This window comes from Larimichthys crocea, chromosome XI (assembly GCF_000972845.2).
Source record: "Larimichthys crocea isolate SSNF chromosome XI, L_crocea_2.0, whole genome shotgun sequence".
In the NCBI taxonomy this organism is placed as follows: Eukaryota; Metazoa; Chordata; class Actinopteri; family Sciaenidae; genus Larimichthys; species Larimichthys crocea.
In genome coordinates, this window is record NC_040021.1 from 4,471,121 (window position 1) to 4,486,526 (window position 15,406).

At 41.6% G+C, this 15,406-nt stretch overlaps 1 protein-coding gene across 5 annotated transcripts in view; it reads right to left on the reverse strand.

The window, feature by feature from the left end:
- Positions 1-52: 52 nt before the first annotated feature.
- Positions 53-15,406, reverse strand: part of gphnb (gephyrin b) — an 85,712-nt gene continuing 70,358 nt past the window's right edge. For 4 of the 5 annotated variants that reach the window (XM_019277027.2, XM_019277029.2, XM_019277030.2 and 1 more), the window contains 14 exons: positions 13,488-13,530; positions 12,195-12,332; positions 8,557-8,649; positions 5,979-6,034; positions 5,375-5,494; positions 5,025-5,083; positions 4,475-4,628; positions 3,225-3,346; positions 2,999-3,086; positions 2,745-2,818; positions 2,562-2,629; positions 2,344-2,447; positions 918-1,014; positions 53-381 (listed from right to left, as the gene is read on the reverse strand). In XM_019277027.2, coding sequence (XP_019132572.1) covers positions 248-381; positions 918-1,014; positions 2,344-2,447; positions 2,562-2,629; positions 2,745-2,818; positions 2,999-3,086; positions 3,225-3,346; positions 4,475-4,628; positions 5,025-5,083; positions 5,375-5,494; positions 5,979-6,034; positions 8,557-8,649; positions 12,195-12,332; positions 13,488-13,530 — 1,350 coding nt within the window. In that variant the 3' untranslated portion in view covers positions 53-247. The remainder of the gene's footprint in view (positions 382-917; positions 1,015-2,343; positions 2,448-2,561; positions 2,630-2,744; positions 2,819-2,998; positions 3,087-3,224; positions 3,347-4,474; positions 4,629-5,024; positions 5,084-5,374; positions 5,495-5,978; positions 6,035-8,556; positions 8,650-12,194; positions 12,333-13,487; positions 13,531-15,406) is intronic. The other variant, XM_019277028.2, reaches the window with a different exon arrangement.

The window sequence follows — 15,406 nt, forward strand, 5'->3', positions numbered from 1 at the left end:
TTAGATTTTTTCATTAAAAGTTATATTTTCTTTGTTTGAAATACTATAATCTTTTTAAATTAATTTTTTCATATGTATCTAGGTTGTGATCAAGATGTTGACTATACCTCAACGTTATCCAAATCAATAAAAACTAGCTGTGCCGTTGCATATTACAGAATAGTCAATGATATGTGGACATGCACCGTGAACCACCCATTCCAACCCTCGCTATATGACGCCGACGCTCCATCCCTCCGTGGTGACATCATAGCCGGCCGATGACCATGACGTCAACCACCTCGCCCTTGTGCAGCTCCACGTATTGCTCTGTTTTCGGAGGTAGCATCAGGAGCCCGTTGGCACTGCGCATGCTCATCAGCCTGCTGCTCACCTGGTTCCCTGCGGCGAAAGAAGAAGGAAGACAGAGGAGGGGTTAGAAAAGACTTCATAAATCAGAATCTAACCCATGAGGGGAAAACTTCTTCATCTTAATGAAACTTAACATGATTAAAACGGCCACAAATCCTATTAAGTTTTGCAGTTTGACCTATTAGTTATCTTATTTTTCATTGTCAAACTCGCTTATATTAAAAGACCATAGAGACCAAGTGCTTTAATCAGTGTCGGATGGCAACCTAAGGTGGTAATGTTTACTTCCACTGAGTCTATATAGAGTAACAAGTGTAATCAATCTACTTTATTATTTCTGCCCTGATGAAGATCCCTTGAGGCTGCAACTGCCATTAGGCCCCAAGTTTTAACTTTTCTCTGCGCCTAAAGAAGGGTTTTTTTTGGCTGATATAAACTTTACAATACGCCACATATCTGCATGGAGATAAAATTTATTAATCCCTTATTCTTTGCTTGATAACAAGCGACAAATTAACAAATCATGCCACCCCGCCGGTGACGATTTAAAGCCTATAATTTGGTACCTGTGCTCTGTGCCCACGGCAGAGGCTCCTGGTGATGCCATGTCAGAATGCAGCGATGGTATTCAGGGCGAGGGTCCAATTTCACATCACAAGACAACTAGGAAAAAAACATACAATGTGAAATTATAATGATATACGTAAATAAGGATATTTGGCTGCGGCTCTTTAAGGTAGTTTCACATTTGCAGTGTAATTTCCTGGCACTCATTTGAATGTGAACCCCACTATTCTGGCACCTACGGAAATTTAAGCAACGATAGGTTTCTTAGTCCACTGCAGGCTGTCACAAACTTTTATTGGACTTGGATGGAGCATGCAAACCTTCTTATTTAAGTTTGTTTCGCACTAAAGTTGTTCTTTATACCACTAGTTTCAAAGTTTTGGCCTCTCTGGACTTTTCTTTACTTCTTCTTGAATCTTGGAGGTAGGTGAAGTTGCACCAGAAATCCCTACACAGCTTTGGAGTCACAGTAACATTTCATGTTTGTTTAGTGCGTGTCCTCAAGGATTGATTCTCAGCCCAAAAATTAGAGAAGTCTTGGATATCAAACTTTCCTTGCAGCACATGAATGAGGCACAACAGTCATCTTCTTATGGCAAAAATCCCAGATCTGGAACATCACCAAAACATAATTAACTTGACTAAAAGGCTATGTGCTCACCCAAATTCTGCCAAACAACATTTTCCACATTTCGAAACATTAGATATTTTCTGATAGGCGACAAGGCAAACAGAAAGCAGTGGAAACTCTTCCAACTTTATTGGCAAAGGTAAAAAAAAATGTTTGACCTGCGTCTGATGCCATCTGCTGAGGAAAATGATCTGGCTACATCTGCACTTTTTAGACCATCAGTCCCACCACTAAGTGGCAGTAATGCATTCAAGTTGATTTCTAATTGCTTTATAACCGCAAACGATGTAGCAAAGCTCTCTGGATAGCACCCACGATGGCAGGGGACCAGACCTCTTACTTGATGATGCCTAGTTGGGGACACAAGCTGCTACTGTTCAGTGTTTATGATATTATTATGTATTTTCCTTGCTTTTACGATTATGAATATTCATGACCAGTGAGCAGGCCTTCGGGTCAGTGTGGGCCGTGATTGGTTCCTCTGCCAAGTCAAAGCAAAAACATGGTGGTCATAAATATGTATCAAGCGGATGATGAAAATAGTTTTAAATTATGAGTTAAGATGCAATGGACTGCAACGGTACACCCTGGAACTTTAGTACACATACATGTATTTTATATTTCCTCTCTGTTATGAATAAAACAATCACGGAATTATTAAGCCTCAGTGGATACCTTGTGTCTGGTCAATAAACAGGAAAAAAAAAAAAACCCTTTCTGTGTTCACCAGCGCCTCAACAGATGATGAACTTTGTCAGGGAGTCAGGCTGCCCTGGTTGCCCTGTGCATCCTACCCTCGCTTTAATGATGGTAGGCCTAGGGTCCAAAATGCCCTGCATCTTCCTCAAGGCAGGGATGACAAAAAGATTACAGGTGACAACAGCGGACACGGGGTTTCCTAGGACAAACGGACGGACAGGAGAGAGAGAGGACAGCGAGAGGAGAGAAATATATGAGTAACATCTCTTCAGAGGCAGCGGCGTGAATCACTCTTTCTCTCAACTTCACACACTACCTGGGAGGGCAAAGATAAGTTTGCGAGCACCGTCCATGTCCAAGGTGGCAAATGTTGTTGGGAGACTGAAAAACAAACAAACATATGACGGTTTTGATTCCAGCGTCCACATCACTTCATGGAACACATTTTTCTTTCCAACTTTATAAAGAAGAGAATAAAGTCGATTAATCTTCTCACCCTGGTTTCATAAATACACGACCGAAATGGATCTGAGCATGAAGATCAATATCCAGCACCTGCTTAAGGTAGTCCTGAGAAAGAGTCACAGAAAAGTAATGTTTTAAATCATTATTTGTATTAATATCTATTTATTTACAGGTATAAATTAGGTTCTTTTTTCATAATTTACTCCAAAATAAAGGCTGTCACTCCCCCTTCCACCACAAGGTGTCAGTGAAACACAATGATACGTTAATTGGATGCCATCATACCTTCTCTCCCATGGACACTCCTCCTGAGGTGATGATGACATCAGCACGGCTGATGCCTTCATTCAGAGCGTTGAGAAGGTCATCGGGGCTGTGTGTGACACAAACACAACACACACACGCATGTTAACCACAAACTCACAGGATGTGAATTAATGGAGAGGTAAAGTAGAGTTAGATTATATTGGAAGGGGTAACAAGTTCTCAGAGCATGAACATGAAGGCGTACTTGTCTCCCACGATGCCCAGATTGATAGTAGGGTAACCGTGCTCCTGGATAGTAGCCAGCAGGGTGGAGCGATTGCTGTCCCTGATCTTCCCAGGATGGAGGTCGTCTTCTGGGTTCAGCAGCTTCCACGACAGATGTGGGGAAATGAAACATTAGAAATACTCTTTATACATTCTATGGCCTGGCTTACATTATTCATAAAATGCTCTGAGCATCGCAAGAAGCCATGTTGGTAATTATTCAGCTGGAAGACAAGGGGTTAAGACACATGCCATCATACCATAATATTTAGTAACAAATGGGTTGATTTTGAAAGATTTCCAGAAAAAATACAATATTTTAGTGATTGTTTCCAAGTAACGTCATCCATTTGGTGTTTCTATTGGCTTTAAATGATTATTTGATTGTACGATTAAAATTTTTACTTAAACTCAACATCTTTGGATTTTTACGATGTTTGCTGAAGCAATGTGAGGATGTCAGCTTGCCCCCTGGGAGCTTGTGACGGGATGTATGCCGTCTATTTTCATTCATACATCCTGATCTACTTACTTTCTACAAGACAACGAGAGAAATCTGAACTGTTTCCTTGATGAGGAGATCTCAGAATGAGGAAACATCAACAAACACCGCTAGATAGACAACTATTAATGGAAGGCAACACCAAAAATGAACTTGAATCTAATTTAGCAGGTTCATAGTGGGTTTGTGGGCAGACATACTGTATATTTCAGTTATAAACACCAGACCAAACACATATATTTTAGTTCTCAGCGTTAAAAATGAGAAGACAGAGAAACATATCCAATCATCTATCTCATCAGACTTGACCAAAGGAGGTGAGATGAGAACAAAAAACCCTAGAAGTAATTCATGTCTGATTTATACAATTTAGACATGTCTTGCACAGCGCCAAGAACAAGGTGTTGGAGTATGCATGAAGGTTACACACCCCCATGAAATTTAAACTGCACATCCGTCACACAGAGAATGGACAAATATGATCCATGCGTTAAAAAGAAACCCAGCTGGTCAGAAATAAACACATTCATCGCAACTGAAAGCACACATGAGACGGCTGAATGCGCACTCAGCTCTAAACGTTGTTCTGGTGTCCGCAGTCAAAGCAAACAATGTTGATTGTGCATAAATATGAACGAGGTACGCTGTCAGAAAAAAAGACGGCACGCTGTTGTTACCTTCAACAGCAAGACGTACAAGTTTTAAAACAATTTTTTTTAGCAGCTTACCTCATTTCCTGTTGACATGACAGCAACCACGGGGAATTTCTGGACCTCTACCTCTGTGACTCCCACAGTGGCCAGGAGACCGATCTCAGATGGGCCCATGTGGGTGCCCTTTGCAAGCACACACTCCCCGCGCTTAATGTCATGACCGATAGGCCTACGGTAGAACAGCAGAGAGGGTGAAAAGACAGAGAGACAGAGTGGGTGGAATGCTGAAAAATGCAGAAAAATGCACCGTGCAATTAACATTTGTACAAAGCGTTCTGTATGCTGTGTAATCTAAGGTGCAAGGTTACAAGACCCCAAAATGTAGCACAAATAAACACTCTGGTAGAGACGTTTAGGCTATTATAAGTATTTGTTTTCTCTTCTCCCATAGACAGTAAATAAAATACCAAGTATGATCATAAAATAAAAAGACCATGCTCTGTTTGATACTGCTCACCCTGAGATGTTTAGAGAGGTTGGCTAACAAACAATAAGGTGAGTGGGTGATTGACATTTTCTACAAGATCGACAGTATTCGAGGAATTAAACGATAATACACACTGACCTGATGTCCTGCCCCGGACGAGCCTGTACTAGGATTCGTACTTCAAGCTCCTCTGTGCCCTGAAAGACAAACCAGCTGATCAGATCCATCAAAGTGAACAGATACAGGTTTTTCTTTGACAATACTGGACCAGAAGTCTGTTTGACTCTGAGTCTAAACTTACTCTCAGTGACATTTAAAACAACCACAATCCAGTTCCAGTTGCTATGGTGTTAGTAAAGACTTTATGCACAGTAGTACCTGTATAAATGTAAGTCAGTAAGTTACTGATCCCCTTTACAGGATCTATTCCAGCTGAGGGGAGTCGGGCACAACTCTAACTGTGCTCACTGGGTAAAAGTCAGACTTACGTCTTCAGACTCGCGCAGCAGCTCGGTGTCTTCCACCTGAACTACAGCGTCGGCTCCGCATGGTATAGGGGCACCCGTCGTCACCCTCATCACTTGGCCAGGCATCACTGTGTGGGTGGGCTGCACAGAGACACAGATGGCAAAGACACATAAAATTGAAACTAAATTACAAAGAAGTCGGACAAAACACTCACACGCTGGTGACAGTTTTGAACTAAAACACAATAAAAGTGCACGTAAAGAAACTTGTAGACCTTGTAAAGGATATAAAGGCATACATAGAGCTCATCTTTGCATGTGTGCTGATTTTGTTCAAGATGAGAGGTCGATGTAGTCAATAAATCTCTGCAGCCTACTCTTGTCTCAGAGGTCTAATCTGTTTTATAGTTTGGCAGCACTTTGACTTTCGGGCCCTTTCTAGAGAGGGGGAAGGGCTTTTCATCACCTGCTAAGGGAGCACACTAGTGTGCAATTACAGCTAGTCAAGGCGTGAGGTGAAGGACAAAAGTGAAGTACTTTATTTTCATATACAGGTTGTGTGTGTGTGTGTGTGAGCGAGAGAGAGAGAAAGCATGTGTGTCTAAGTGTCAATGTGGGCGCGGACCTGCTCTCCAGCTTGGGACTCTCCGATGATGAAGCGGTCGCCTGGGCCGTCAGCCGCTAAAATAAAAAGAAAGATTTAATAGCATTGCACATGTGTGCAGCTGAAAACGTGTGTGTGTGTGTGTGTGTGTGTGTGTGTGTGTGGGAGTGTGTCATTTAGTTGAGTCATTTTATTTCAGTGGGCTACAGAATGAACAAACAGGAAGAGCAGAGGGGGAGAGAGAGAAACATTGACATTTTCTGTTCTTTAAACAGACGCACACAGTATTTTTCTCAATCATACAGTCGAATCCTTGAACCACGTTGGCCACGAGGTGCACGGAGATCATCCCTCTCAGTGCAGCTACAGCTGACTTGAGACTTATTGTTCGGCTCTTTTACAATCCAAACACACAGGACTGAGGAAGAAGCTCATCACAATACGTGCAAAAACACAATTCAAACTTTAAGATAACTTTTGACATTGCGAAATGTCCTTGGTGAAAAAACAAGTAAAGGATTCCATTCTTGTTCTAGTTTTTAAATTAACACCAAGATATGTGACTTTTTTTTCCAGATGCAGCCAGCACTGAAGCAGTCCCTGACCTCACGTAACATCTACTGCATGCATGCTTTTTAACTCCTTTTTAACTCCTTCCTATCCAAACTGCAGCATGCTCAGCGCACCTTTCCTCCTGATACTTCCTAACCCTCCTGTGACAGCAAAAAGGTGGATGTTGCAGGTGGTAAAAGAGAAAGCAATAGGTTATTCTGCTCATGATTCCACACCCACAGTCTAAGCACTAAAATCCTCTTAAATCTGCACATGTATACCCAGGACAGGTGCCAGGCCCTCAGGACAGGTGCACAAGACCCAGAGAGACCTGTGGTGTTTCTGCTCCTCCTACTCCATCAGCAAGAACCAACAGCAGATGTTACATGCAAAGGGTTTGGAGCTGCCTTGAGCCAACAAGCTGCCACACTGCTCTGCAGGTTAAAAGCCCCCCCACCCATGCTTTCCAGGATGCCCAGCTGCTGATCTCTCCACCAAAACAAGCCGACCAAGTTTTCCTGGATCTCACATTGAAAACCGCTCTAATGAGTTAGTGCAGCCTTATGAATGAAACTCCCTGAGACCCATTTCTCTGAACAAAACCACATATATCTTGCCACCTGTCTCCATCCAGACAGCCCCCCTCCATGTTCCACAATTCAGAGACTTAGTTCACCCTGGTAGAAGAAGCTTTTACGTAGTTCCTGAGGCAGTTCTCTACTGCCCCAGTGTCCCGTTCATCTCTAACTAGGACAGTCAGGTCATTTGAACAGGAGGAAAGACATACTGGCCTGGTTAGTTCTGTAACTTCAAAACAAGTGAATCAGTGAATGGAAAGACAATCTCATGGAAAGTGGATGTTGCAGAAACACTCTCTGGCTCTGGAGAAAAGCAATAGGTTATTTTATTTCCTTTCGCACCGACAGTCTGGGCACCAAAATCTGGTAAAGAGGAGAGATGGTAAACTTGGATTGCACCAGCGATTTGTAAATCCACCACAAAGTTCTACGCACCTGTAACTAGTTTCAAACTGGTAAGTTGGGTTGCACGATTGGATTTTATGGAACATCTTAACTGGTAAACTAACTGACTTTAACGTAGATCTGCAGCGTCATCTAATAAAAAAATGTGTCGTAACAGAGTTTCCAAAAATGTTTTAGGAGACCAAACAACAAGATATAGTGTGTGTAGGATTTAGTGGTGAGGTTGCATGCAGATTACAACCGACTGAATACCCCACACCTCATCCTTCCCTTACAAGTGTGCAAGAGAAGCTACTGTGGCTGCAAAACTGACAATGGCAGACTCTGTGGAAGAGGCTCCATCTATCAATATATAAAAAACAACAGTTCTCATTGTCAGGTGATTTTAGACTAATAAAAACGTAATTATGAATATGATGTTTAACCACAAATCTGTAAATCTAGGTGTGATACCATATTATCATATCATACCATCACCTCTTAAACAGTCCATACAGCAGGCTGACATTAACTCTGTTAGTTATGCAACCCGTTGGCTCCTGGTAACATCTAATCTCGACATTAGACCTAGTTTGTGCTGGGGAACCATTGACATATAGCCTATAGGGTCTAACCTGTTTTAATTTAGTGAAGTGTAAATCTCCACTTAGGGCTAAATTTGAACTCACGAACAGCTGGTGCAACCCACCTGCAGAGCTTCCACTGTGCTCCATAACTGTTCCTCAAGATAAAAACTCAATTAGAGGACTTAAAAAAACAAACATTAAACATCGTCTTTTCTATTTTTAGTTTAAGGGAACAATCATTGTACCATATGAGCAGAACATGGGCTTTAACTACTATGAACATTTGTGCCACCTGTACTTTTTTTTTTTTTTACAGATGCAGGTTTATTTGTGGCCCAGGGCCTAATTTAACATTTTTAGTGTTTCACATGTTTTAACATCTATGCTTTGCATCATACCGACTGACTAAAGCCAAAAAAAAAAGTGGAATTCAACTGATCTGAGTCGGGCAGGACAGGAACATATTTCAAATCACCTGCCATAATAGTCGGTACTTACCTCTCACAGCATAACCATCCTTGACAGAAGCAGGGAAGGGTGGCAGGTTGTCTTTGGCATAAACGTCCTGAGCCAGGACTCGACCCATCCCATCTGTGGGAGAAAAAAAAGGAGAAGAACACGGGTATGAGGAGAGGAGGAGAAACTGGGCGAAGGGTGGCGGAGGGAGAGAGTGACAGCTGGAGAGAGAAAGAGAGACAGAGGCAGAGAGGGTGAGGAAGACAGCGCGTCTGATTCAGATGAAGATACAGAGAGGCACATGTGCCGGAGGTGTGTATGTGTGTGTGTGTGTGTGTGTGTGTGTTTTAAAGGGAGACATAGTGTGACACCTCGCATCAGGATCTCTTTGCATGACTCACCACCTGACCAGCACACACACACACACTCTCTCTCTTTTTCTATTTCAGCTTCACTGATTCACATATAACAAGTGGAGGCTTGCAAGTGTCCCCATCCAGATTTTCTTAACCACTTCCACCGAGCCAGACAACTTAAAAAACACTCAAGAAACATCCGTGTAGGAAGAACAGAGACTCTGCACGGAGACAATAGCTCAGAGAGAGAGAGAGAGAGAGAGAGAGTGAGGAAGGGAAAGAAAGACAGAAAAAGACAGAGGGAGAGTGGGTGGAGGAGAAAAATCCTGGCACTAAAATACCTTAAGCTGCTGTGTGGCTATATATAGCATTTGTCAGAGCCTTTGTGCTATGATTATATGTGGGTGTTAATATGAAGATCTAAGCTTTGATATCAATGACTTGAAGGGAAACAACATGCATGAACACATACAGACACCCACACACATGCATACGACATATCGAAGACAGTCGTAACGAGCTGCTGTAAATAGTGCATCTCATTAGAGAGAAGAAAGAAAACACACACACACCATATATATATAATATATATATATATATATATATATAATATATATATAGATATGATAGATAGATAGGATAGATAGATAGATGATAGTAGATAGATGATAGATGATAGATAGATAGATCGATAGGATAGATAGATAGATAGATAGATATAGAAATATTCTGCTATATTTTTCACAACCGCTACTCCAATTTAAACAGTTAAAACTGTGTGTTGAAGCCGAGTTGTGAATAAAAATAGCACAGAGGTGATGTCTTGTTGCAGAAGTGTTTTGATCCGATGCTTTGAAAAAACATCACTTAAAGGTGGCCCGGGTTTTAAAATGGTTACATAATGGTCATTAAATCAAGAGACATTGTGACATCACTTGTCTAATTAATACACAGCCTGATGTTTGCATATTTTCGCATACAGATAGATGGGAATTAAATACTGTGTAGATTTCTTTCTAAATACATTAAATAGTTGCTGAAAACGTGTGAAAAGACTTTGAACGATATGTTACTGAAATGTGGAGTTAGAGGTTCAAACAGTTTTTCAACAGTTTTGAGTCCAGGATTTTGTGGGCGGTCCTTAAAGGGTGGCTCGATGACACGCTGAGGCCACCCTGAGCATACCCCTGCACCCCAGAGTAACTCTGAGTAACTCCACAGTTATTAATACAAAAGCACAGCCCTATGATACAGTAGCCCTTCACACACATGCAGACCTCTCTAAATCCAGCAGGGGAGCTGCTCCAGCTGTTGTCTCTCTAAATATTTCATCCCCCCCATATCCCATCTTCCTCCTCCTCCTTATCCCGCTGTCCTCCTGCAATTCACTCCCTTCTCCAAGAACATGAAACATCACTTTATATCCGTGAAAAGAAACGTTCCTTCTTCCAACATTGATCTAGAAGTGCGCCGCAGGCTTTCATTGCCCCCAATCCTTGCTAACCCGTCTTCAGAGATGAATTAAAGAGTGTGTGTTTTTCCCCTCGGGCCCTCAGCCTCGCTGTGTGTTACCCTCACTCTGCCAGAAGGCTCACTAGACCGACAGGTGCTAAGCTAAACTTCTCTGCGTATGTCTGTTTAGACATGAATATGTCAGGGTGAGTTTTTTATTTCGCTTTTTAAACTTTTTTTTCTTTTTACATTAACAGTGATTCTCGGCCACCCGGGGGCAGCAGAAACAAGCTGTAAACACAACACAGACACATCATCGCCTTTAAAAAGGACCAGTTTGTAGAAATCCTACATCTCAACCAGTCCCTATCTAGAGCCAGTCTAGGCGGTTCAACATGGCGAACCTCTTGGTAGAGGACCAACGGCATCTGTAGATATAAAGGTCTCATTCTAAGTTAACAAAAACACAGTGATTCTTACCTTCAGGTGATTATACACTGAATGAAAACTTAGCTATTCATATTATACTAAATTTCTGCCATATTCTGTAAATAAATCCACCAAAATCTGACATACTGGAGCTTTAATTAGAACAAATACAACATGACTACATTTATAACAGATTCATGTCTGTGCAGTTGTTGTTAACCGTACATGAGCAACACAACGTAATTCCAACACAGAAGCTTTGACTGAGATTTGACCCTAAATGTAGTTGTTATACTCTTATTTTGGCGGGACTAATGCAACCAGACGAGACCACCGTTAGGGAAACTAAAGCTCGGCTACTACATGACCAAATCACTCATAGTAATACAGGACTCTACTAATTACCTCTCACCTGTGATTGGCTTTTTTAGCTTCAATAACAGGATAATTAGTCCTTTTATGAGGAGCGTTTTGTATTGGTGTTTCTGGCCACCTGGTGAGACCGATATTCCCTATTCTCTCTCCTGAAGGAAATATCTGAATCCTCAGCTGCTCAGTAATCCCGTCTCTTCACCGGTAGCTGATAACTTTGTCCATCTGCAAACCTTTTGGTGCTGGGCAGGTAGTGCACAGCCGGTATTTGGAGCCTTTTCAATGGAAAATAGCTTCCTGCTGTGTCTGAATATGACACAGAAGTTGCGGGCCATAAAACCAAAATGAGATGAAAGATCATTAGAGCTGAGAGAAACTGCAGAGTCAGGTGATAATTCTCCGTGGGTTAGTCAATAAAGTGTCATTTTAATTAAGTCATTTAATCCTATATTATACATATAATTCACAATATTAATTAAAGCTGCTTTAATTTGAAAAACGAGCAGCACTCTTGGAAATACATCAGTGACAATAATGCAGTATATTTATCTTTCTGTCAGTGTGGGCCGTTATTAATCCCGCTGAACTGTCAGAGTAAGTTGAAATGACATACACAGGCACCATCTACAGTATCCTGTGCAGCATTGTCTCAAAAACAGCAGTGATTCTATCGTTAAGGACTAAATCACTTTGCGTGAAAGCTGAAGGAGAATCCAAAGAAATCATGAGCAGAACTCCCACTCAGCTCGGGTAAATGTTTCTCAACACAAAAGCAGAATGAAGAAAAGTAAATGATGTCAGTAAATGATCATGAACGGTAAATGCAAACGACACAAAGGTCGTATGGAAAGGTTTGTTTGTTACGTGTGTGGCACGCAGACAGAGAGTGCTGATTCAGTGAAGTGTCCAGTCGTGGACCGGGATGCTGTCATGTGATCTGAAAGGTATGACTCCTCAACGTCCCGGCATGCTTGGCGGCTGATGTCAGCACGCATAACAAGCAAAGTTAAAGCCAGGAGACATGAACGAGTACGAGTGAAAAAGGAACAACCCACCACGTGTTCTCCTTACCTCTGTAGTTGATGATCTCAGTACCCAGGACGGCGGTCATCTCCAGCACAGTGATGAAGGCTTTGTCCATGGAGGTGAGGGGGAAAGGGGACATGCGGTGCCTCCGGGCCACCTTGGTGATGTCCACTGCACTGTGACCTGGGAAGACACGTGACATTACATACGCTAAATTCAAGAAATAGTCGTTTAGGAAATCAAACCATATGACAAAACTGTCACTGCACAACAAACAGTTGACCCATGTTGGATTTTGAGGGCCAGTAGTTCATGTCTGATAACAATATATCATCAGATTTTCATTTTTTCAAAGACGTTTTTGATCAGGATTGCTTCCAAATGACCTCTTCCTTTTCTGTGCTTGTAATGTGAGTAAAAAGTAAAGTAAATATAGTGCACGAGGTAGAGAACAGGGAGTGATTTCAGACATAGATCAAGACCAAAGCTTTGAAATTTAAGCTTCACTCACCCTATTTTAGCATTTTAATTTAGACAGTTTGAACGTTTATCTCTGGAGACAAAAACAGTATTTTAAGAATTTTATTTTGGCCCAAAAAACAGAAAAAAATAAATAAATAAAATCAAACTGATCTGAGCTCACTGGGTTTGCAGCTGCAGCAGTAAAGGTCAACTTCCAAAAATCTGCAAAAACGCATGTAATCTAATGTGTTTCCACATCACTGTCACCAAGATAACTGGATTAACATGATTTATTTATGCAGTGCGTGTACATATATATGCATACATGTGCATATTCCTGTTTGTTTGCAGATGTTGTGGAACCCAGCTGAACGATAGCAGGCATGTTGATCTAATAACACCTCTCTAATAATTCCAAAGGTAAAAGGAACAAAGAAAGGTATAACTAATATGTAATCTGCTCTCACTCTCTCTCCCTCTCTTTTCCTTCTCTCTTCTTCATCTGTCTCTCGCTCTGCCTCTCTGCCTCACAGCAAAGAATAGGCGCTGCGCTTTAATTTCCCTTGACCCAATTTCTCTCCTTTAAACATACACTTATACGCTTCCACGGCATATTCTGATGCTTAACATGAGGCTTAACAACCTCTGGCAAAAACATCACATATACACACACACACACACAGAAGTCCAACGCAGCAGCCACACACAGACAAACACACAGAACATGCTCGTATTGTCACATCAACATGCGCATTTAAAATCTATTTATGTGTGTTTCAAGAGAGAGAGAGAGCACTTGGTGACATACGGATATGACGCACTGTAAGAAAAAAAAAAAGAGAGATGGTGCTCTTGAATCGTAAACTTAGTACTCACTTGATCTTAGGATATTTTCTTTGCTGCTGCATCGTGACTGCACCTAAAGATGGAGAGAGCGATTGGGGAGAGAAAGACGAAGGGCAGGAGGAAAGAGAGAGGGAGAGAGAGAGAGAGAGAGCAGAGGTAGTGGTAATTTGAGATAAACCGGGCTGCTCTTTTGACATGCTTGAGATGAGAAGCTGTTTATACGACAGTCAGAAGCATTGGCAGAGAGCTGTGTCACACTACAACTGTGCACTTTGTCCTGCTGTCGGGAGATGGCTGCATCTCCTGCATTGTCATTAACATCACTTGACTGTACACTACATCATCATATCACAGGTGATATTCACACTGATAAATGCACTGACATGTCACAGATCGGATTAGAGCACTAAAAGAGGAAATATATATATATATATATATATATACGGACAAAGGCAACAACATACAGAGTGACAATATTGTATCACAAGGTCATAACAAGATGTATTAACTGTGCTACGGTGTAACATCAAATGTAGTGGAGATGTAGTGTCGAGTTATAGATATAGAGTGGCTGTTCAGATGTGGTGCAAGATGGTGAAGTAAGATTTCTCTCTCGCGCTTCACTGTTTGTAATCTGTGGCGAGGTGGGGAGGAGAGCAGAATGGGCTGAGCTTCCCAAAGCCACCTGAAGACCGCTGACAGCTGACGGAGAGCAAACTAAATTTAAAACTGGTGCCGAAATTATTGATCTTTTTCCAATGCATGTTGGAGACAGTTAGTGACTTCCATCTTAAAATAAAAAAGACCACGTTTCCCATCAAACCCTGTTTCCTCCTGTCACATACGTATTGATAATGAAAACTGAACACTCTATTAACTGCCATGCAGCAGCCTTTTGTAATTACAAGAAATCAATGCAATGCGATCAAATGGTGATTTTTGGAACGCCAACTTCAATTAAATCTAACAAAAGAACGATTTTTTTTATTTTTCTCCTTGTCAAAACGATGTCACCTGCTAGTTTTTTTTCCTGAGCTTTCGGCCTTTATCGTGCAGTCATCATCAGGGGATGGAGAAGGATCAATAGTAAGTGGACTATGAGCTGGAATTGTTTTGTGCAGATACTATTTCTTAGTCTCTCTGTTTTCCCATATTATCAAAATTACACTTTATAATCAAGCAGATTTAGGTATGTTTAATGGTACATCCTCAAAACCTGTGTTAAATTAGTACGCATAATGAAATTGAGACTAAGATGGAAGATCGGGCACCTCGTCCTGGTTGCTACCTGTAAAGCAGAATTCAGCAACATCGATTTCAAGAAGGGTATTTTTGGGAAACTAACAGCTCCGATGCATCGATGTTACAGATGCAACACGGCACTTTTTAAAAATAAAAAAAACTCCTTGTAAAGTAGACACCGTGTTTTTTTTTTGGGAAGCTCAGCCTCGGGGAACGACTAAATAAAGGGAAGGAGAATCGCAAGTTGAAATTTTTCAGGCTCCGAGATTGGCACAGGATAATAGTATCCCTTTGTACAACCGCACCGATATAGCTCTGGGTGCAGTGAAAGCAAATAAATCCAAGCCAGAATCAATTCGGATGCCAGAAATTCAGCGAAGTTATTGAAACTTAAGTGTCTGTTTGCTTTAAAAATCATCTTTTGTCCAATTGTAAGTTGCATTTTTGAGGAAATTCTTTAGCTCTCCATTTATCTCTCTGGCCTGTCTGTCTACCTTTACTCCGATGTGTTGACTGACTGATAGTTAATTGCCTGCTTGTCTGTCAGCTGTCCTTTCGTTGCAACTGCTGCGTCTCAATAACCTCTGTGACCTGCTGCTGTCACATAAGTTGGGTGTGGGCAGTGTGTGGTGTATGGAGAACCAAAACACCCATGGTGAAGGTGAAGGTCTCTCTACCCAAACCAGCCCACCCACCCACACCTTTCT